The 23,259-nt window shown below is 28.4% G+C and overlaps 1 protein-coding gene across 1 annotated transcript; it reads right to left on the bottom strand.

Annotated features, from left to right (window-relative positions):
* Nucleotides 1-16,997: 16,997 nt before the first annotated feature.
* On the bottom strand, nt 16,998-18,962 carry LOC124834799 (BOI-related E3 ubiquitin-protein ligase 1-like). Its single transcript, XM_088111331.1, has 4 exons — nt 18,402-18,962; nt 18,206-18,288; nt 17,794-18,104; nt 16,998-17,711 (listed from the first exon to the last, which is right to left on the bottom strand). Exons 1-4 carry the CDS (start codon nt 18,449-18,451, stop codon nt 17,214-17,216), a joined length of 942 nt encoding a protein of 313 aa, XP_087967457.1. The 5' UTR covers nt 18,452-18,962; the 3' UTR covers nt 16,998-17,213.
* Nucleotides 18,963-23,259: the final 4,297 nt, after the last annotated feature.

A 23,259-nucleotide genomic window follows, 5' to 3' on the forward strand; every position in this document is an offset into this window, starting at 1 on the left:
CATGGATCAGATGTCAAGTGTTTATAAAATGTGTTTCACGTTTAAACCATGTGAAAAATATAAAAAATAATGTTCTTGAAGGAGACCGACGTCTTTGAGGAATATATCAACAACCTGGTCGATATATTAATCTCGAAAGCCTGATCCTGTAAGAAGATCTCGGTAGCTCGACTGGAAGGACGAACTTGGAAGCTCAACTATGATGAGAACTTAACTATGATGAGAACTCGACAACCTGGTTTAAAAGAACTTGACAACCCAATTTGTGAACAGAACCAAGCAGTGTGGTCCCGAAAGAGCTCGACAGCTCTACTGAAATGATGAACTTGACCACCTAATTGTGAACAAAGTCTGACAACCTAACGAGTAGCAACTCGACATCTCATCCCAAGAGCTCGACAGCTCATTCGATAAGTCTAATACTTCATCCCAAGAGCTTGACAATTTGTCACATGAGCCTGACAGGTTGGCCTTGGAACTCAACAACTCATTCGAGGAGTCTGGCAACTAATCCCAAGAGCTTGACAACTTGTCACAAGAGCCCGATAGGTTGGCCTTTGAGCTCAGTTAACAATAGGACAATTCAACCAAACAAAAAAGTTCTATTTCATTAAGGATAACTCTGTTGGTCTCATAAAGAGTTTGGCCACTAGGAGGGAAGCTCAACTAGTTATACAAAATCTCGACTGGAACATGGAGAACTCAACTAATAACAAGACGAACTTGACTATCATGAGGAAACCTCAACCAACCACACAAATATCGAATAAAACATATATGAGCTCGATTGAATACATAATGAGTATGACACCTTATTCAAAATTAAAAAAAAACTATTGAAAACTTGTAAAATTCCATGTTATTAGCACATTAGGGGAAAAAACTAATATTAATTATAACCAAAATCCTATGTTGTAAGTCCGAGTAATTTCATCAATTACCTTAAACATATTTAAGCGTTTAACACCACCCTCAAATCACAATACATACTAGTGTCATATCTAATGTTTTAGTGATATATTGATAAATAATTATATGAGTCTCTCTCTTACTACAACCTGGTTTTGAGTCGTGCATTATCGTTTTAGGGATTAATGCATTGCTAAAACGTAGTAACACAACCAATGCAATTAATGAATACTACTTCAGAAACCTTTATAATAAAATATTAAATAACATTTTTAGAAAACTTATAGTAACCTAGTAGAACATATTAGACTTTAGTTTTTCTTAATATACAAGTTAAATTTATTTACGTAAAGCATAATTTGCAGCTTTATTTATCTAATTGCAGACAATACTTGACAATGTAGAGGTTACATACATGAATAAGACTTTACCTATTCTTTTAATTTGTCATGTACACACGACTTCACTTCATAGATTTATTTCTCTAACTGCATACAACTTTATTTATATATAACCGTTTCCTCACATGTACGAGAATGATCAATACTCTTTGCATCGAATTAAAAAATAAGAATGTATTCATACTCTTCCGTTGAAAGGAATTTAAGGTTATTTTGCACTGTTAAACATTAAAAAGGATTTTAGTTAGTTTATATATATAATGTTTACTTTCTAAATTTGGTTTATTATAAAAACATTAAAAAGGCTGATAAAAAAATACAACTAAAATCATTAAAAATATGATGTGTTGAAAATATTTGTATCTTTTATTTGACCCGAAAAAGTGAGAATTTAACCTTTTTAAATTAAAATTTTTATTACGATAAAACATGAGATTATTGATATAAAATAATTTAATATTTTCACAAATTAAAAACCACATATTGTAAGTAAAACATATAATGGGGCGATTACTTAGCCCATGCCTAAAGTTGACTTGTTTTTCTTTAACTTGCAAAAACACATTTAATTGTTCCTGAGTTTTTCCAAGTTTCACATAATTCAACAATTGACATTAACGGTCACCCAGAGCAATCAATAATTTCAATTTCCCACTATTTTAAACATATCAATTATTTTCTTGTTTTTAATTTTATGATACTTTTCAAAAACTAAACCTACCATATTTAAATCCCGCCTAGCACGGTTGACCATTAACAAATTTCATATGTTTTGGGAGCTTGAGCCTCTTCCTTTGACTGGAAGAAAACATTTAAAATTAAATACAGTTTAAAAATTTTATTTTATTACAATAGTAACTAAAGTTTTAAAACTTTCAATAAATAATTCCCTTTTCAAATAATATATGATTGTCAAAATTTAATTAGTCAATTAAATGTATTATATCCATTACTTTTAAAATTTAAATAAAAATATTATGAATTAATTTAATTTTGTGTTAAAATTTAAAAATTACAAACACATTTAATCCTTTAAAAATTATCACGATTTAACGTTGCAATGTAAAATTAATATATAGAAGATAATAATAAATTTTACATAAAATATAACTTATATTTAACTTAATACTTTCATTAATCAATCAATCAAATAATTTAGTATAATATAATTACTTTTTTTTATTTTCATTCCTTATATTTAGACAAGACCTAAGTATACCAAAGACGTGAAGTTTATTTTTTTTTATCTTCATTAGACGAAAGTGATAGTAATTATTAAAAAATTCTTAAAATATCAATGAATGTCTTCTTCTAACAGCTATACAGAGCGGCAATGTTGAAGTTAAACTTTCTTCGACAATGTCAATGCGTCCACATGTAACTAACTGCCTTTTTTTTTCAGGTTGTGTGTAAATAATGGTAAAATTGGCAAATTTACAAAGAGGACAGAGAAGTAGTGAAAGGCACGCGCCATGGGAAGAGTTTGGAATGGAAAACCACCAAACTCTTAAAACCCTTAAAACCAAAACCAAAACCAAAACCAAAACCCAGGGTTCCGCGTTTTCTCTGTTGAGTTTCTCCAACGTCACTAATGCTTTTCTATAGATTCTTTCGTCGTTACCTTCCATAAATCAAAGTGGGTCCCATTTTGCTAACATCGAAGGCTTCCGGGCCCACCAACACTGACAGCGTAATCATATGATGGCGTGGCCCTTTTTAAATTGTTTCTATGCCCTTTTCGGGATTTGTTTTTACCATTATTATATGCCCAATGGAGTCATCAACTCAACACACCCGCTTTTCCCAAAGACCACTGTTCAGTGTTCCCCTCTCACCCTTCCACACACATCCTTCACCGCTCTCACTTTCAACACGTGTGTACCACGTGCCCATCCTGCCGCACATCACTATTCATTTCCCGCCACGTGGCTCCAATCGTCACACGTAACTGATTCACAAATCAGAAACTATGAAACTGGTTATAATCCTGTGCTACGCACAACACTTTTCTACCCTCATCATTCACTCCTTGACTAGCTTGTTTCACAGCCTCTTACGCCCCTTCATTTTTCTTGACCTTTCCAAACTTTCGATTTTAAGTTCTTACCTTGCCTTATGTTTTTGTGTTGACTCTGAATGAAGAAAGGATAGGTATCATTTGTATGATGTACTCATAAATAAGTTACCTTTATTTTTCAATTTTACTTTTAAACCTTTTCAGTTTTATTTTAATTTTACAAATCAAATCATTTTAAAATATGTGATCTAATTTAATCATTTGAGTTAATATTGTTCTATAGGTTAATTGTGTTACTTTTTAATTTTTCAGTTAAATTGTCATGTTCTAAATACCGGTTCTGCAGCATGACAAAAGTAGTTTAACGTGATAGTATCGATATTAAGTGTTACTGTTTACGATATTTATCGTCTAAAACCACTTAACAAATCAAACAATATAATTTAACATTACCTAATTACATGTTATATGATAGATTCAACCAACTTTCATCATCAACATAGACCAACACAAACAATGATTCATAACTCGAGTTTTCACATCAATAAATTTCCACTCAACAGGCATAAATTTAGTTTTCCTCACTTTTAACAACTTTGAAACAAATTATACCACTATAACCACTAATAAACAAATATTCATATTAATGATTTAAATGATATATACAATCAAAAGAGGATTGCATACAAGAACAAAATAAATTAATTCGAAAAAAAAGAACAAAAATTAATTTATAAGAACGAAAAAACTTATTAATTTAAATTGAATTCACATGAGAATCACTCCTACCATCTCAAATCTTTAATAAAATAAACAAAAAGTGAAAATAAAAGAAAGAAACCAAATACATTAAAAAAATGTTATATTTTAGTATAATAAAATTCATCTATATAAATTCTTTAATATTAAAATAATCAAATTTTACCATTTTTATATTATTATTAATTTTAAAATATCATTTTTAGGTAATTATAGAATTAAATTAAAAAAATATATTTAAAATAAATACTTAAAAAATTAAAAAGGATATATATATATATATATATATATATATATATATATATATATATATATATATATATATATATATATATATATACATCAAAATGAAAAGTTATAGTTTATTTGTCATCAATTCTACATTCATAGTTCTCTCTCACTGTTTATAAAATTATACAACTTCCACGACTTGCTATTATGTTATTCACTTATTTCTACTAGACTATTAAATTAAATATTTAAATTTATTTATTTTATCTATTAATGTTTTCTTATATAATTTATTATATATAAAATTATTGTGTATTTATATATTTTTTTCATTAACCAAATTCTTATAGGAAGTGCAAATTTTATCACACAGTTTACCTAAACGTTTTAGAAATTTATTTTCCTTCCTATCGAAATATAGGAAACAATACTTATCCTTTTATAGTTCCTTTCCACCTCATTGAACACACATTTCTACCATGTTCTACAGAGAGAATTAGATAGGTAGAAGATTGAAGAATGAACTGAATACTGATTCTTCTTAAATTGAAAATAAATATTATAAAAAATTAAAAAGTTGGGAATCTTTAAAAAATTTCTTACAAAATAGCCAAGATAACCTAAGACGTTGGTCTTTAAGACGTTGTATTACAGGTACACAAGTTTTATTTTGTGGTTCCCTCAGTTGGTTTAAAGTCTTGTGAAGGTAAAAAAAACAACTCGTGCTTTTAAAGTTAGAAAAGTTATTTTGTTTTTAATTTTGTTAAAACAATTTGTATTTCTAAGCATATAATTTGGATAACTAATGAAATATTTTTTTTTAAAATATTTTTGCAGTCTTCTGAATATCTTGATTGACGATAAAAATCAGTTTTCAAAAATCAAGGGACTATTGCTTTCTTAATTTTAGTGGTTCATTTTAAAGCAAATATCTATACTCTGCTGGCAATAAAAAGCAAATATATATATATATATATATATATATATATATATATATATATATATATATATATATATATATATATATATATATATATATATAAATTGTAAGATGAGGTTAGGTATATCACTGTAGAATTGGGAGACAGACTCAACAATAATTACTAAACTTTTCTCTCATATTATCTTAAAATCAAGGTTTTAAAATTAATTTTTAATCCACAAAGTTTAGGTTGAAAGATGAAGACTATTCAAACTTATTTTTTTGAAACCACTGACACTAGTGAATATGGTTAAAATTAAGATATCTCTTCAAAATTCTTTAACCGAGCCTACTATCCATGTAAACTAAACAGATCAATAGATTTAAGATATAGTTTTAGGTTATTTTAGAATTTGATCTAAGGATTTAATTTAAAATATAGGAAATCAAATACGGGTAAACTTATAAAACATAGGTGACTATAGTGTGTGAAAAAAAATAAAAGTGAATTTAATTAAATCAATAATTTTATTTTATTGTATGAGCAGTACCGAGAACAACTAGTAAAATAAGTTGATTTAGATGAAACATGTTTCTTGAATGTTATGAATACTTATAATATAAAAAAATGCAGACAACAACAAAAAAGGAAAAGCTAAAGCTACTTTGTAAAGATGCTACATTTAGTCCATTCACCTGGGTCGGTGAACATTCTAGGAGTATACTGTTCATAGTTTCTTCTCGTACTCAATTATTGACGCAACATGTGTTGGAACAAACTCTATTGTGATATTTCATTTTTGGGAATTAATGGTGTTTACATCACGGATCAGGACAAAACATAAGGAGGATAAAAGATGAAGATTTAAATCGAGGATTCTTCTTCACGCTGCTAGAAGTAAAGGAAGACGGATATAAAAACTAGATGGGTTAATTTTAAGGTTATATGGTTTATAAATTGGGAAAAAAATTGTTATAGAAAGTAATGCTTAAATGTATTAGGAAATGCTTTAAAAATCTATTAATAACATTTTTCTCACAGGTTTTTTTAATGAAAAGTTTAAAAATGATTAATGTATGAAGAACGGTTTTAAATGTATGTATAGATTCTGCATTAATAAAACTTTCTTATATTAAAATATCTTGTTAGATTCTGCGATGATTAAAGAGCGGCACTGAATGAGTTAATGTAGAAGAATTATTTATTATAAAGTTAGTAGCACTAAAAGATCATTAACGGTTAAAGGCAAAACAATTAAAGCTAATGAGTATCCGCTTTCCGTCATGTCTTAGTACACTTTACATTGTATTTTATTGTGCTTTTTCACTGCATATATGGCTGACAGCTTCAACTATTACTATTCTATAGAATTGGATCCCAAAACCATTTTCAAATTGAGGAGAAAGCCATGGGCACAAAGTTGTTCCTAGGTCGCAAACATAATAATGAAATGTCGCAAAGCTAATGCATATAGAGAAAGAAAATCCAAAACTGGTCCTAGATATGAAAATATAAAAAAGTATTTGTGGTACTGAAAATATATAAATATATATTTCTTAATGTATAATAACTTTAACTTTGTTGCATTAATTTGTGAGTTAAAATAAGTTGGAAATGAGTTAAATCTAACCTATCAAAAATAGTTCTTTCATTATTTAATTATCCATGTAGCGTGAGAGTTCTTCAAGACAACCCTGATCTTGTTCATCTCTGCACTCTTCAACTTCAATACATACATGTTCAGTGAATCCAATTTGCAAGATAATTTCTATAGAATTAAATTGTCATTGATGTCTTCAGTCCTCCTGACTGAGAATATGTAATTTCTTTGATGAAAGTAATAGTGTTAATATAAATAAAGTTTTTCTTATTGAATATAATGAAATATGAATAAAAACTTAAGATTCATTTTAAAGGGATGTTTGATAAAAGATTTATTTGAAAAACACAATAACAACCTCAATTAAGTTGAGTATAAGTAAAAGATTTAACATAATTTTCAATTCAAAACTTTAAAATAATAAATTTATGATTTTTATTTTAATTTCATATTTAAATTCTGTTTATTCAATATGAGATATTTAGACTATTTAATATCTTTCTCGATCATTTATTAGTTGGGTTTGTGTTTAATGAATGTTCTGCTTTTAGGTCCTTCTTTGTTCCTTTTATATAATTTAACATCTTTCTCAAACATTTATTAGTTGGGTTTGTGTTTAATAAAGGTAAAACTTTTAGGTCATTCTTTTTTGTTCCTTTTGCATATGGTGTCGTAAAGGTGGTAGTGGAGTATGATAGCTAGCAACCTTGTTTTGATAGTGTTTGAGATTTTTTTTTTTGTGGTTGTCTTGTGATATTGACGAAGCATGATTTGTTTATTTTGCCATTCTTCTTTTCTTGGTTTTCCTTGTACTTTTTCTTAACACTTTAAGAATGCTTGTCAAAAGTTTGAGTCGACGGTATGCTTTCATACATTGAAGAATGTCTTAGAGTGGTTGCGGTTATGTTCGGTATTGCCATGACGTATTGAGTTATAAGTAAAATTAACAGGTCTTTTATGAAGTTAGTCTTGTCTTGAAGGAATAGATTGAAGGAAGATTTTGTTAATATATGGTGACTAAATTGTTGGGTAGGTTGAATATACACATATCTATAGATCTCCATACTGGTAAGATATTGTCTGCTTTGAGTTAAGTGTTCACGAATTTATTTTTGTTACTACTTTAAAAAGTCTCTTATCAAGAGAGATATCTTTTATATATATATATATAAACATATGTCTATTTCTTATTTTATCAGATGTGAAACTTTGTTTATATCTAACATAAATAAACAATCAAATTAATTTATTTTAGCTCTCTACTCTTTGTCCTTAATTACAAATAAGATTTATATAGTTATTTACTTGAGTAAAATGTTAGGTTGAATGATTATTTATGTGAATCATATACAAACTTTTTGTTGATAAATTTTCTCTTTTGTTTGTTCAGTGGAAGGAGTTATTTTCAATTTTTTATTTATAAATTCATAAGTTACTTACTCATCGGTGGACACATCCATTATTTCAAATTTTGTATGTAGAAGAATAATAATATATTAACATAAATTTTTGACAATATTTTATATAGCATATAACATATTTTTATTGAATTTAGAATATGTTAACAGAAAATATAAATAAATAATAAATTAAATATACTCTATCAAAGTGTTGTCAAAAAATTTAAGTCAAAATATATTTTTTAAATAAAATGTGGTGAATATATATATATATATATATATATATATATATATATATATATATATATATAGGGATGAAAAAAATAACTTTTTTTTCTTAAATATTAAAGTGTGGAATCAAGAATTTTACATTTATTAAAGATGGTATAATGATCAGCGTACAAGGAAAAAAAACCTATCATTGTCTTATTTTGGATCGAAGGTGAAGTGAAATATCTTATATACAAGTTAATTTATGACCAAAGATTTATCAGATTCAGATATCTGAAGTTATATACCCACTTTCTCCGAGACATTCACATGATTAATTCATCGTACGTAAAAAATTATTTTGGATGCAAAATATTGTGAGAGTTTTAATCTTTTTTTCAATTTTTATTTTAAAATAACTTAATAAATACAAATTTTAAGAAAATGTTTGTTCTTTCTTTTTAAAGTTGTTTTTAAAAAAAAAAAAACTAAACTTTTCATACATTTAAATGTTCTTAAATGGTGTTCCACCAAACTTCAGTTTTCTTCATACACTTCATAAGTATTTTTTGATACACAAAAATAATATTTTTAAATTCTCGATACATTCTAAAAAATATTCAAAATGTATTCAGAAGCTTTTCATATAACAAATAAGAGAGTGAGGGAATTTATAAGATGCATAATCCAAAACAGTACTAAACTTATTCATGATTATGCATCCCACCATAAGATCAATTATCATGTTGATAATCCAAAATACTAGTTGAAGATATTCCGAAGTATATGTTTAGTAATTATATAAATTAAAGATCATTTACATAATTTCACACTAGACATTTGAAAAGAAAATATAATTTTTGACATGTTAAAAAAAAGGACAAAATTCCATATGACAAATAAAGTAACAAAAGATGTTCTACATCAAGCTTATATTGAATTATACATTTCATCTCCGGACTAAATGTCTCTGTGAGAAAAGACATTTTTAAATATACATTTCGAAATTATGCAAAAATAAGCATAATTTTTACAAATTTTAGTAAAGGATATTAGGGCAAAAAATCACAATAATGTATACTCTAGAAAATATGTTGACAATTTCATGTGTGTTAAAGAAAAGGCAAAATTTTAAAATAAAAGTATGAAGGTGTACGAGGAAAAGTGTAGAGTGCAGGAAGAAAAAAAGCCTAAGCTCATAGTAAGTAATTACCAGACTTTTACATTGATTTCCATATGCACCTCCATACTTCAAAATATCATGTTTGTGTTGTCTCGTTTTTAGGTGAGAACCGTGTCACCTTCCATCTTCTTATCATTTGAAAAACTCTATGCTATGTGGTGGAACGGTGATGTACGTTACGTGAATGGCCATTTCTTCCCGTACCTCCATAATAATTTTTTGTATTCCTATAATTTGAAATATAACTTTTTATATTTCGGTTCTAAAATATAAAATAAAAATTCCACACATTCTAAAACATAAGATAAAAAATATAATCCAAAATATATTATACAATTTGAAATAGAAAATTATATTTTAAATTATATGTTTCAAAATATCAAATAAAAAACATATTTTAAAATATATATTTCAAAATAAAAAATAAAAAATAGATTTTAAATTACATATTTCAAAATATTAAATTTACCTTTTTGAATTATATAATTTAAAATACACAAACACATGCAATTGTGGAGTTTTTAGTTGTTTAATTAATGTCTTTAATAGAATAATTAAAATTATTATTATATTTATATATTAAATTATTTTATTATAACTAATAATTAAATTTTGATTTGTAAGTATTAATGATTTAAGTTATAATATATATATATATATATATATATATATATATATATATATTTAAAATAATGTAATATAAAGTAATAATTTAAATTTTAACCCTGTTCTTTTGAGTGGATTTGAGGGAGTAAATTTGAGGGGACTTGAAAGGATTTGAAGATAAACTTTTTTGTCGTTTATTTGAGTGAATTTGGAAATAAAATTTGTGAGAATTAGTATAGAATTGTATTGACGTGAAAAATTTAAAAAATTTATTTCCAAATTCATTCTCATTTACCTCCAAATTTACTCAAATAAACGGCAAAAAAATTTATCTTCAAATCCTCTCAAATCCCCTCAAATCCAGTCAAAAGAACAGGGCCTTAAGTTTTCAATTAAAAAAAGATTAAGAAATGAGTGGGTTCCTTTCTACTTTTGGCCCACCAATTTAAGTGAGATAAAGCAAATTATTAGGTTAAAAATTTCAATCAAACTCTTTAATTTTGCGGGATTAAGAGACTAGTCCTTAGGTTTTAACCCCTTTGTCATCCATATTTCAAGGTGGTGAAAAAAATATTGTTAAATGCATTTTTTTTAGTGACTAACGCTTGCCAAAGTAATTTTCGAAACAATTTAAAACGTATTTCAAAATGTTTGATCTATGAATCTAAATTTTAGTTTTTAATCGAATATCAAAACATGTATCTTAAATTGTTCCAGAAAAACTTTATAATGTGATGATAACTTTAATTTAGAGTGTTCAAAATGTTAGGTTTGCGGTTTTATTTTGGTTTATTGTTCTATATGTTGCTGATATTCTTATTATTTAGGAAGAATAAGTTATAAGTTAATTACATGGATGATCTTTTGCAGTTATTTATTTTGATGTACCGACTTTAAATAGTGGTATATTTTTTATTTTTGAATAAAAGTGAATATTTAATTTTTTTTTATATTTTAAAATTTTTAGAGATCTAGTTTTTAATAATTGGAGAGTTTCGCAATAAACTTGAAAACCTATCAAGAGAGAGGTGTGTTCTATGTATTATTGAGCACAATTTCACAATTAATCTAGTGCAAAAACATTTTTCATAGTAAATCAAAATGGTTGAGCAATTCATGCAACCATCTATTCCAAAGTTTGATGACTACTATGATTTTTGGTTAATGATAATGGAAAATTTCCTTTGGAGTAAGGAGTTGTGAAGTTTGGTAATATACCTACATTTGTGCTTAGCATCAGACTTAATAGTGAGGTGCAAAACAGACCTCTTTAAGAGGTCAAACTTAAAAACTTACAAGTTAAGAATTTTTTATTTCAATCTATTGATAGAGAAATTTTGGAGACTATGGTTGATAAAGGAACATTCAAGGCAATTTAGGTTTCTATGAAACAAAAAAGTACCAGGGTTTTACAAGGATAAAATAAGCACAAATCCAAACATTATGGAGAGAAGTTGAATTGCACGTCTTAAAAGATGGAGAAAAGGTAGATAGATTTCTTACACATATCGTGTAGTAAAATGAAAATAATGGGGAGATGATGGAGCAAAAATCAATTATGAGTAAAATCTTTTACTCTGATAGAGGTAAACTTGGGTTGAGATTTTATATCATAGGGTTGAGCCCCAAAATCTACAACATAAGATATCAAGTTTTAAAGGATTTATTCAATTTTATGACATAAAATACCAAATCAGTTATTAGTATAACCAAATTGAGGTTATGGTATCCATAGGGATTCAACAAGCATATTAAGGTTATTGTATGTGGAAAACATTGACAATAATATATATTATATTGAGTAAAGACTATTAGTGAATTTCATCCCACTATATCATTATTGTCTTGTTTATGTAGTTAAGCAAATCGTTCACTGTCCTATGTGTGCTCTTTAAATGTAACTTTAGGTATATTTCTGACATTTAGAACCTAAAATCATTGAATTTCAGTATGATTTCTTAGTGATTGCTTGAATGAATCACTTGAATTAAGATTAGGACTTTATAATCAGTTAGAACCTTAAATTCATTCCTAACCGCTAAAAGCATGAGGGAAATTCGTTGGATCATAACGTGGAATTAATTCCCACTCAATCTCAAGCCAGTGAAATAAGACGAGTGATTAGTTCATCTACCAATAAGTACAAACTAATTCACAAATAAATTGAATGAAATTATAAATAATTATTATTACTATCTTTTATTTTGCTGTATGAAGATTTTTTTTGTCCGTAGGTGATGAATAAAGTGGTTACTGGTGTGTAAGTTTGTATTATCAGTTTTGATTATGCAGTTCGTGATATTTCTAATACTATTTTGTAACTATGATGCCTGCGATACTTTTAAAAGTAAATTATTATGAGAAATGTTTATAAGCTTTTACACTTTAAACAAGTTTCATCATACTATAATGTTATTTTTAAGTACTTTTTGCAAATTTTATTTACTGATTAGATTACGTAAGACTCAAATGTTTCTAATTTTTTTTATTTTTTTAATACATTTTAAAACTTAAAAAAATTAATCTAATTTAATTATTACTATTAAAAACTATTTAAATATTATATTCTACTGATATTGTATTAATATTAATTTTTTACTTTTTAAATTTAGAATCTTATATAAAATTAAAATTTTAAGATCTTCCTTATTAATCAACTTATATTAGTGAATACTTTTAATAAAATCTATAAGACTTTTCTTAATAAGGTCGAAAATGATGTTGGGGTGACCATCTAGTACAGTAACATTGGGGACCAGAGATGATGACTCATGAGACAAAGCATAAAATGTCGGTGTGAGACCAAAAAATAAGTTGTTAAGTTGTTAGAAAATTACAGTCATAGAATTTAGTTTTAGTGTGAATGAGAGGATAATATAACGATATTTTGAAAATATTTTTTTAATAACATTTTAATATGATAAAAAAAATATTTTTATCTTGGATCCGACTATATCAAGTAGTATATATCTTAAGTTAGATCTATTAGATTATTAAGATTTAATTTAAATAACAAAGTAAATTTAATCTTTATTTAATTTAAAATTAAAAAAAAATAGTTAAAATAATTAATAGATCCAATCTATTTTATTAAACACATAAAGTTTAACTTTATTTTCAAACTTTAAATTATTAAAAATATTATTTAAGTAAATGTCACACTCTATATCTTAAAAAAAATATTATACCTAACAAAGTATAATATAAATCATTATTAATATCGGCTTTTAAAGACCAATTAAGACGTATTTTTAGTTTATAAAATAAATACCTAAACCCTAAAATAAAATAAAAAAAAGGATTAAGATAAGAAGTACATGGTAACCTAAATAGATTAGTCAACATTCAATTCAATCGAATTTCATAAACTCTCTCCTAGGAGTTTGGTCTGCAAATGTTTTTTTTTTGTCATATATGAAATTTTTACTTTTAGTCTTTTTCATTTCATTACCTGCTTCGCCCTTTATGAAATAAAAATGGAAAACATTTAATATTTCATATTTTTACTCAAAAGTAATTTATCTGTATTTTATGCAATGTAAATGAACACAAAACAGTGTTTTTTTTTACCTCTATAAGAAGTAAATATCTTTTTTTTTTATTTATATATTTAAGTTTGATTACTCCCAATGATATTTTTCTCATTAGAATGAACATGATATATGATGCATTTTTTCTTTCAACTTGTGATTTTGTATATAAAAGACTTTGTCACGAGTTAATGATAAACTTTTTATAGATTACTATAACATATACTGTTAAGTGAAATGATATTTTTAAATGTATAAAAACAAACATTTTCAATTAGAGGGTCATGAATCAACATCAATAATACTTTAATTTCTTTAATTAAGCATAGTCGTCCTCGTGAAGAGCTTACCTTATTGAAATAGTTTATTTTATGAATATCATATTTTTCTTGTTATCATCCATACCCCACTTTCTGAATCATACAAAACTGTGCCATTTATTTATTCACTCACAGGAAAAATCTGACAAGGCTTCAATAAGGTTCATTGGTTAAGATTAATTTGAATGCAATCATCAATATGGATGACACCAATTAAATTTTACAAAAGCAAATCATGATCTTCTTGAATGAAATGGTAAGAATATGACATTGCATCCATCCACGTATTCATGACACCGCAAACGTATTTGATATGTAAACCTTTCACTCACAACAAACAATTTTACATGTTACGTACTCTCGCCGAAACCACACCATCTTGATGTAATCTTTTTCCCTTCTTCCGTTTCAATGCAATTAAATTGCTTAGTTTCTTCTCCCGGGTTGCACACCACATGTTTGATAAAAAAATATCACTGGTGAATTGACACATTAAACATATCTAGGACAAGAAATTTTAACCTTTCTGTCAAAATTTGTCATCCTTTGAAGTTAGTATATTTAATTTTGTGTGAATGATACTGAAAAGATTTATAATAATATGATATCTGGGCAGCAATAATTGAGAAAAATGATAATTAATTTGAGGGAGGATCGTGGACAAAGTGGAGCGTGATCACATGTGGTGATAATCTGATAATGGTGTCTGTGTAGTATCCATACGAGTCAGTGCCATAACCACTCGGTATTATCATCATATAATAGCAAAACAAAATACTTGCTCCATGGATAGATACATAGACCTGAGAGCCAATCTGTTTTTGAACACGTATTGAATTTAGATTCTATTCTATTAAAAGCACCCATCCTCTTCTCTTCTCTGTTTGGCTAACAATTTCTTTTCAATTTGTTTTCCATATCTTTCCTAATTAATTACACAATACTTAATCAGCATCTTGAAGACTAAGATTTTTGAAATGAGAAGCTTTCAAACTTGTGTGTTTGTCCACCTTTATTTAAAATAATGATAACAGTAGTTTTTAATACACGACTTCACATCAAATGAGATGCCGAGGCTTGTCCAAATTCTCTTGTTTGGCCGAATAGTATTTTTTTTTTCTTTTACATTTAGCAATGATGCTAATTTGATTTTTAAGATTGTATTTCTTTTTTTTCAAATCTTGGAAGTTGAAACTGAGGATTGTTTTTGTCATTTTCCTATTGACTTTGAACTACATGAATGCTTGGATAATAGTAAATTTGAATAATCTATGCTAAAAAGAGGATCGAGGCATGAAAAAATGAAAGAGAAATTTCATGAAAATCACTTGAACTGCCACTGTTTGTAATAATGACTTACCAGTCTCCGTGCTAATGTGTGCACCACTTTAACCTACTTTAATTGAAAGGTTGGATTTAGGTAGAAGAAAAAAAAGAAGAAGCAGGGATTAGTCATATTATATACTGCAAAAGACAATAAAGAGACTTAAAAGATATTTTAAATCAAGGGTTACCGAAATCAATTTGTGTGAGGAATCATGAACCATTATATTTACTGCATTTTTTAAGTGTTAAAAAAGATAACATATTTTTGAAAAGAGATTTGAGAAGAATTATGTTATGATGGGGTCAGTGTTTTCTGGACAAGTACTCCCAACTCACATGGGCCTTTTTATGTAGTGTTTTGGGCTTTTCTGCTGATGTTAATATCTCGATAAATGCCCAGTTTGTGCACTAAACGACAAGGGAATACTGGTGTTAGCTTTATGACCGTTAAATTAAACTGTTGGAAAGTAAGCTTGATTTTTTGAAATTACATACTTTTCTCTTCAAAGCAAACCATTTATTTTGTAAGAACCAAATCTTAAAATATCACGTCTCTTACTCTATCAGTTCTGCCATTTCCTTTTCATGTTCAACTTTTCCTCTCTTTTTTTTTGGCTAATATGCAACGAAGAGATATTTCATACAATTATTGTACTGTTGACAAAAATGAAAAATCTAAATTTAAAAAAGAGGGATGTTATTTCATGATTAAATTTAAAAAAAAAACTTTGTACAGACTAATTAACTTTTGATCTTAACCAATTGCAGAGCTAGAAAGTACAATTTGCACTGTCAGGGTAAAACCTCTTTGACAATACCAAGTAACAATGTTATAAAAAAAAGTTTGCATTTAAAGTTAAGAAAATGGTTGGCAGAGATCATGACAAGAAAGTGGTCGTATCTATCCCATGTGGCGATTCCAAATTTCAGAGTGGTTGTGCAGGAGAAGGTGGAAGAGTTGAAATAAAAATAGTTTTAGTAAAACAATGTGTATTTCAAGAAAGAAAAAATGGATTTAGTCTTGAAAATGAAAAGATCTACAAATAAAGAATTTAAACATAAACTATAAATTGAGAGATGAAAAATGAAAATTCATAGGTTTAAAGTGAAAAAAATATATATATATATATATATATATATATTTGGTGTGCACTGTACTCTTTCCACCGGACAGTGGAGTCCATGAAATGTGGACAGCCATTTGAGACCGTTCAGAAATCAATTCGTTCCCTTCCCACAACCAAAAACCATATCCCATAATTCAATTAAATTTGTGTGCCCTTGTAATGTAGTGCTTGGAATCTGAAAGTGTTCCTCACTCTTCAAACCAAACCAAATTTCAATTATCACACCTCAACGCTCCCCAAGAAAAAAAAAATTAGTTAGCATCCTATTCGTGTCATGGTGTCAAATTAACCAAACTTTTTCTAATTGTGCAAGATTCTGACATTTAAATGGAGACAACAGCACATACACACTCTGAATTTGGAAAGACATCACCTAGGCAATTAAATTGACTGTGCTCTATTGAAGAAATATAAAATTCAAGGAGGGTTAATAATTTTAAAAAAGAAAACAAAAATGAGTCACCCAATTCTTAATTCTCTTTTCAATCATGTACAACAACAAAGAAAAAAACCCCCCTTGGATTCGTTAAAAAGATAGTAACTAGAGAGAGAGTGGAAAAAAATAAATAAAATATTTGATTTTTTTTTCTTATAATTATTACTATTATTGTTTAAGGAGATATTGATTTGGGTGTGTTTAGTTGGGAGAGACATGTGAATTGGTCCTGAAATTAAGAAAAATAGACTTGAACGGTTGAATTTTTAACGGTGAGGCAAACTGGACACGCCCGAAAATGCGTGTTGCACTGAGCGCAGATGCACAGGTGTCGACACGGCAAAACCACCACAGAAGCCACCCGTTTTGCGCAACCTCTGCATTTCGGACCAACTCGCTCCGGGTCAACACATGCTGATTCGGCATCCTCCGCCTCGCCCCCGGCACATGACAGCCCTCCTCTGCCGTCTTCGCCGCTCATCATGGCCTGCTGCAGCTGCGCCTGCAACGATGCTGCAGTTGCTTCCTGCGCCTTCGCCTTGGCCTGCCAAAGCTGCGTCTCCACGCCAAGCTGTGCCGCGCGTGCCTCCAGCTCCGCGTTGCGTTTAGTAGCTTTCTCCACCTCTGCTTCCTTCTCCCTCAGCCGCCGCAACACCGATTCCTCCGTTACCCTTAACAGTGCCCGATAATGCCTCTTCCTCTTCTCCGTCAATGTCCGTCGCAATTGCTCGCCCTTTAAATTAACAATATCGATAAAATAACATTTTTTTTTAATCACGACCTCCATTGTTAACAGTACAAGCATGTAAAGGTACCTGGACTTGAAGGAATCGGTCGATTTCATCGTGCTGTTGTTTGATTTGCAAGGTCAAACCATCGGGTAATAGAGATAGAAAAGAAGAGGAGTGACACCCATGATTTTGCTGTTGCTGCTGATGTAATTGTTGGTCACCAAAGGATAAGCCCAGTCCTGTGGAGACTACATTTTGATTATGAAGTTGAGTGAGGTCTACGAACTGTGGAGATTGTGATTGTGATTGTAAAGAGAAGGAATTGACAAGGTTTGGCGCAATGGCCTTAGCTGCTGCTGCTGCTGCTTCTCTTCCTCTCTTTCGAGAATTACTACCTGTTTCATGAATCATTCAAACAGGTGATTCTTCAATAGTTTAATAAGAACAACTACATGCATAAGTGTTGGACAGAACAGAGGAAAAATAAAAAAAGTACCTCCGTTATTGAATAACATAGGAGATTGATTATGATCAAGGAGTTCCCCTGTCAAAGAATAGTCATGTGGTGGTTCTTTTCCGCTGTTCCAAATACATGAATGATAATAACAGTAATGAGAAAAGAATGATTGTCATGTGCAAAAGAAAAGAAGGTGGAAAGATGGAAAAATTGAAACGGGAAAGAAGATGCAAACCTGCAGTCTAGAAAGAGTACATTGGAGGGATATTGAGCTTGAACAGCCATGATGGTTTGAGAGAATGTGAATGGAAATGCAGAAGTAAGAGAGAGAGAGGAGAAAGCAATAATAATGAGAAACACAGAAGAAAAATGAGAGAAATAAAGACGGGAAGGCCTATAAGGCGGAGTGTTCAATAAGAGGATGGACCAAAAGCAAAAATATATATAAAAAAAAAATGAAAGGAGATGAGAAGGAATCAAAAGAGAATGGAAGAAACGGTATCTCTTGAGAAAAGGGCCAGCAAAGGCAACAGCAGAAGCAGCACCATCTTCAGAGAGTGGTAGTAGAAAGAGGTGGGGAAGCGATAGATGCGTTTGAAGCGAATGAGTCCAACAAATAAACACCTTATTTCTTTGCTTCCCTTCCTCGCCTCCGGTTTATGTTTACTTGCCTTTTCTTCACACCTAGTCTCCCCTTTCCTATTATTACTTTCCCTAATTTAGTCCCTTTTTTTATTTCACCAAATCCTCATCAACAATAATTAACCTTTCATCACAATATTTACTAATAATAACACCACTCATACCATTCCACCATTCTGCCTCTGCAATTCTTTTCACCTTTCCTTTCTTCATACCCTTCCACTTTCTTCAAAAAATAACCATATGCTTAAGCTAAACTATTCGTTACTCCTTTCTCTTTATTATTTCATTTTCAGACGTGTCGGAACTTTTCAAAATATATGCCACACGCTCCTTCCAAACAACATATCTTTCAATTTTACTATTTATAGAACATGCTGTTACATTTTTATGGATATCTTTATTATTTTTTATGTATTAATCCACTGATTATCGTATCTTTTAAGACCATTATTTCTTATTTATCTGTAAGATTTCTTACTTTATATATACTCATTCTAAAATGGCATCTCCTTGCAATGTTTGGAGAGGATTTAGTATTTATTGTTATGTTAATATTTTTTTATAAAATATTTATTAACAAGTTTTAAATAATACTGGATGCATATATATATATACATAATTGGTTGAAAAATAGTAGTAAAACAATTGATTTTATGATTTTGATGTGCATGTATGTATGATGTTGTGTGAACAGCAGAGAAATAACTTTAGTCTTGTAATTTTCTCTCATCAAATCACATTCTTCTCTGTAACATTTTTTGCTACATTCCAATGAAAAAACTCCTCTTCCTTGTCTTTAATATATATCAAGATTCTCTTTGTTTCTTATTCAACTAAGTTAATTTTCGCTCATTAAATATATTTACTTTTTATATTTCTACGGTGTCTCGCTGTTAAATTAATATCACTCATAATCATCACTAAATATAAAAATAAGTAGATATAAATAAATAAAAAGCTAGTGCTGATCAAACATGCACATAAATTTATTTGATGATATATTTATTAAGTTTCATGTGAGGTCATATGTAATAGCAAAATTGATTTAAAAGACCGGAGAAAAAAATTATAAAAATACTACAATTATTTAGTCTTTGATTAACTTTTTCAATGTTAATTTTATTAAGATTTCACGTGTGACGATTTCAAACATTATTATTTGAAAGCTGTCCCATCCTTTAAAAAAAATCACAATGCAGTTAACCGTTCATCATTTTCATCTAATGTAGTATTCAATTGATATTTATATTTGTTAACAGTTAAGTCTTCATACCATATAATTTTCCTGTTTTTAAAAAGATTACTTTAAGGAAATAAAAAACAGTTTAAGGAAGTAACTCTACTTTTCCACGTGTTAAAATAAATAATTCATAAAATCAAAGATCACAAAAATAAATTAATATTAAATATGACAATATAAATTCCCCTCAGATGAATATGTTTTGTGAATAACATTTTTTCTTCTAATGCTAAACTAATTAAGGTTAATTAATATTTATCTTACTGTCACCAAATCAATATCTGTTATTGATAAAAAAAATATTAAGTATATATATGTGAATTAATTAAATATCAAAGGAAAAAATAAAAATAAGATCGCTGAAAAAGTAATGTTATTTTAAATTTAAAAAATATGGAAAAATACGTTTCAAAATGCTGCCGTTAAAAAGGAAGAGATTACAAGCTAGAATATTTTTCAATAGATAAATTAAATTATAAGAATAAAAAAATCATAATAAGTAAATTTATTTTATAAAAAATTCATAATAAACTAATTATATTCATCATTGATATATCATTTAATATTAAAACTAAATTAAAAAATATGAAAAAAATATTTATATATTTAAATTGAAAGAAGATATGTTGAAAAAGAGAGGGTAAAATAGGTAGGGAGATATTAATGACGTTGTCAGCATAGAAAATGGAGAAGGTCGGTGATGTTATAATTTATGTGGCTACGTATGTGTTAGTAGGTACAGTGGTTTTCCCTCTGGATGATGATAATGTTATTGGCAGCCACAACAAGCTCTGTGACTTCCATTTTCGATCATGATAATGGCAATGCCTCAGAGGACGTGGTGCGGTGTCCACAGAGAAATTGACAAGGAAGAAGGAGAAGAAGGGAAATCAAAAAGCACTTCTGGGAACTGCTATAGAAAAGCAATTTTTATTTTTTTATTTCTCTCTTGTTGCTAAGGTCTATTACTTTAGCTTTTCAAATTTCACTTAAATATAAACAATTCCCCCACAATGTTTGACGGCATATATATGTGGTTATGGTTTTATTGAGTTGCTGGTCAAAGGTTGGTGGTTAGAAAATAGTACATGAGTTTTGATGGCCTGTAATTTTGGTAAAATAATTGATGGCCTTTCTTTTTATATAGACTTTAGGTTAAGTTTTTGTCTACAAAATTTTTAAATTTTAAGTTGAGATTAAGATTTTGTTTTTAGTCTTATTTTTACCATTTGATTAAGTTAAAGTATTATATGTAAAAAAAGTATTTTAACACTAAAATCAATATTTATTTGAATATTTTAGTAATATAAGCGTAGTAAAAGAGTAACTAATTATTTAGATATTAAATATATATTTTTAGATTTTATGGTGAATTTTTTATTAGTGCTAGTTTAAGTAGGTCCAATCAATAATGATTTGATTTAGAATTTCATGTAATTATTTTTTGGTATTAATTTTGTTAATAGATGGACCGATCGATCCATTAATATTTTGTATAGAATTGAAAAAGTTATTAAGCGTTTGGTTCATAATTGATTAAGCTAAGTGATAATTATGTGTATGGTATAATCTTTATATTGACCATTTATAAAAGGATTTTGTTGAAAACAGCGAGTGAGGTGAGGAAGGGTATATAAATGCAAAGAGATAAGGATGTGGAGAAGGTGGAAAAAGATTGAAAATCTAAAATTGATTTTGTGGAGTTTTCAATGTCTCTTGGTGAACAAACAAATAATGTGATGCATAGAAAGTAGGAACATAATTTAGGGCGAAGACGCACAAGAGAAAACGACTTCTACTGCTATGAAAGGTTTACTATGATGCCAACCCAACCATTTATTTCACTATTAGGGAGCTCCATCTTCTCAATTCTGATGGGGTTGGTTTGCTTTGGTTGTAGCTAGCTAGCAAGCATATATGCATAAATTTATATACTTATTTATTTAGTAATGAGATTGATAATTATAATGAAAAAAAGGCATGGCATGGGCTGGCATTGTTTGGAATGACTGTGGTGATAATTGTCATTATTCTCACTTTGGATGCAAACAAGAGAAGCTGCTATTGCCTTTCAAAGTTCAACCATACCAAACCATATATCTTCTCTTTTCCACTTTCCAACTCACCTTATTTAACTTTTATTCTTCACTTTCAAAAACACTACAAACATCTCTGCCAAACTTTCCCATTCTTAATTTAACTAGGTGTTATTTTCAAGGTGCTCCAACATTTTCATCATCATATATCGATAAAACTAAACAGCCTATATTTTATATTTTTAACAAAAAAATTGTATTAAAAATATTAGACATATATTTTATATTACAATATAATTTGTTTTTTTACTATTGATAATTTGTTTAATATTTTCAATTAACAAATGAAAAAGTGATAGAATGAAAGAGATTAGAGACTGAAGAAACAAATTCTAGAAGCAGTTATATTAACGCGTTATTGTTGAAAGATAACACTTCAATATAACTGTATTAATTCGCTTAAATCTATCTATAGACTAGAAAGAGTTTCAAGACTTGGTCCAAAGTTTCATATTCTTTTAAATTTATATTTTTTTTTTCAAAAATCAGGATTTATAATGTGACTTATTACTTAGTTGCAATAAAATAAATAACATACATTTAAAGTTTTCTTTTCATATTTATTCAATCCTACGTATTAGACTTTTCTCTCCCAAACACAACTTCAAACATGTATGCCTTGTGTTTTTCTCTTGCTTTCGGGGGCAAATATCTTGAATTTTTTATGAACCAAAAACCCTAGAATTCACAACAAAATAAATTATTTCTACGTATTCAGAGTGTTTACACGGAGAATGTTATTTTTATATGATTGCAAGGTGTATTGTATGAAGTATACAAAGCACTAATAGGTCAGATTACTCTACGCTATATAAATATATTACATAATATATTACATTAATGATTAATTATTACACTAATGATTAATCAATGAACGTGACTGTCACAACTTTTATAAATAGACAACTGATGTCCAGGTACAATCATCTTTTTCTATCCTAATAAAATATAGACCTCTTTATGAAACATATCTGACTTGAGCGTCGGAGTGTCTTCTGCAGGTCAACCACCAATCGGCAAGGATTACTTGAAGAGTTGGCCGATCGGAGCATAGCAAGGAAGGACGACCGACCCTCGGACAAATGTTACCGAAACATTTTGGCGCCCACCGT

This window comes from Vigna umbellata, chromosome 4 (assembly GCF_029865625.1).
Source record: "Vigna umbellata cultivar VRB3 chromosome 4, Vumbellata_1.0, whole genome shotgun sequence".
Taxonomy (NCBI): domain Eukaryota; kingdom Viridiplantae; phylum Streptophyta; class Magnoliopsida; order Fabales; family Fabaceae; genus Vigna; species Vigna umbellata.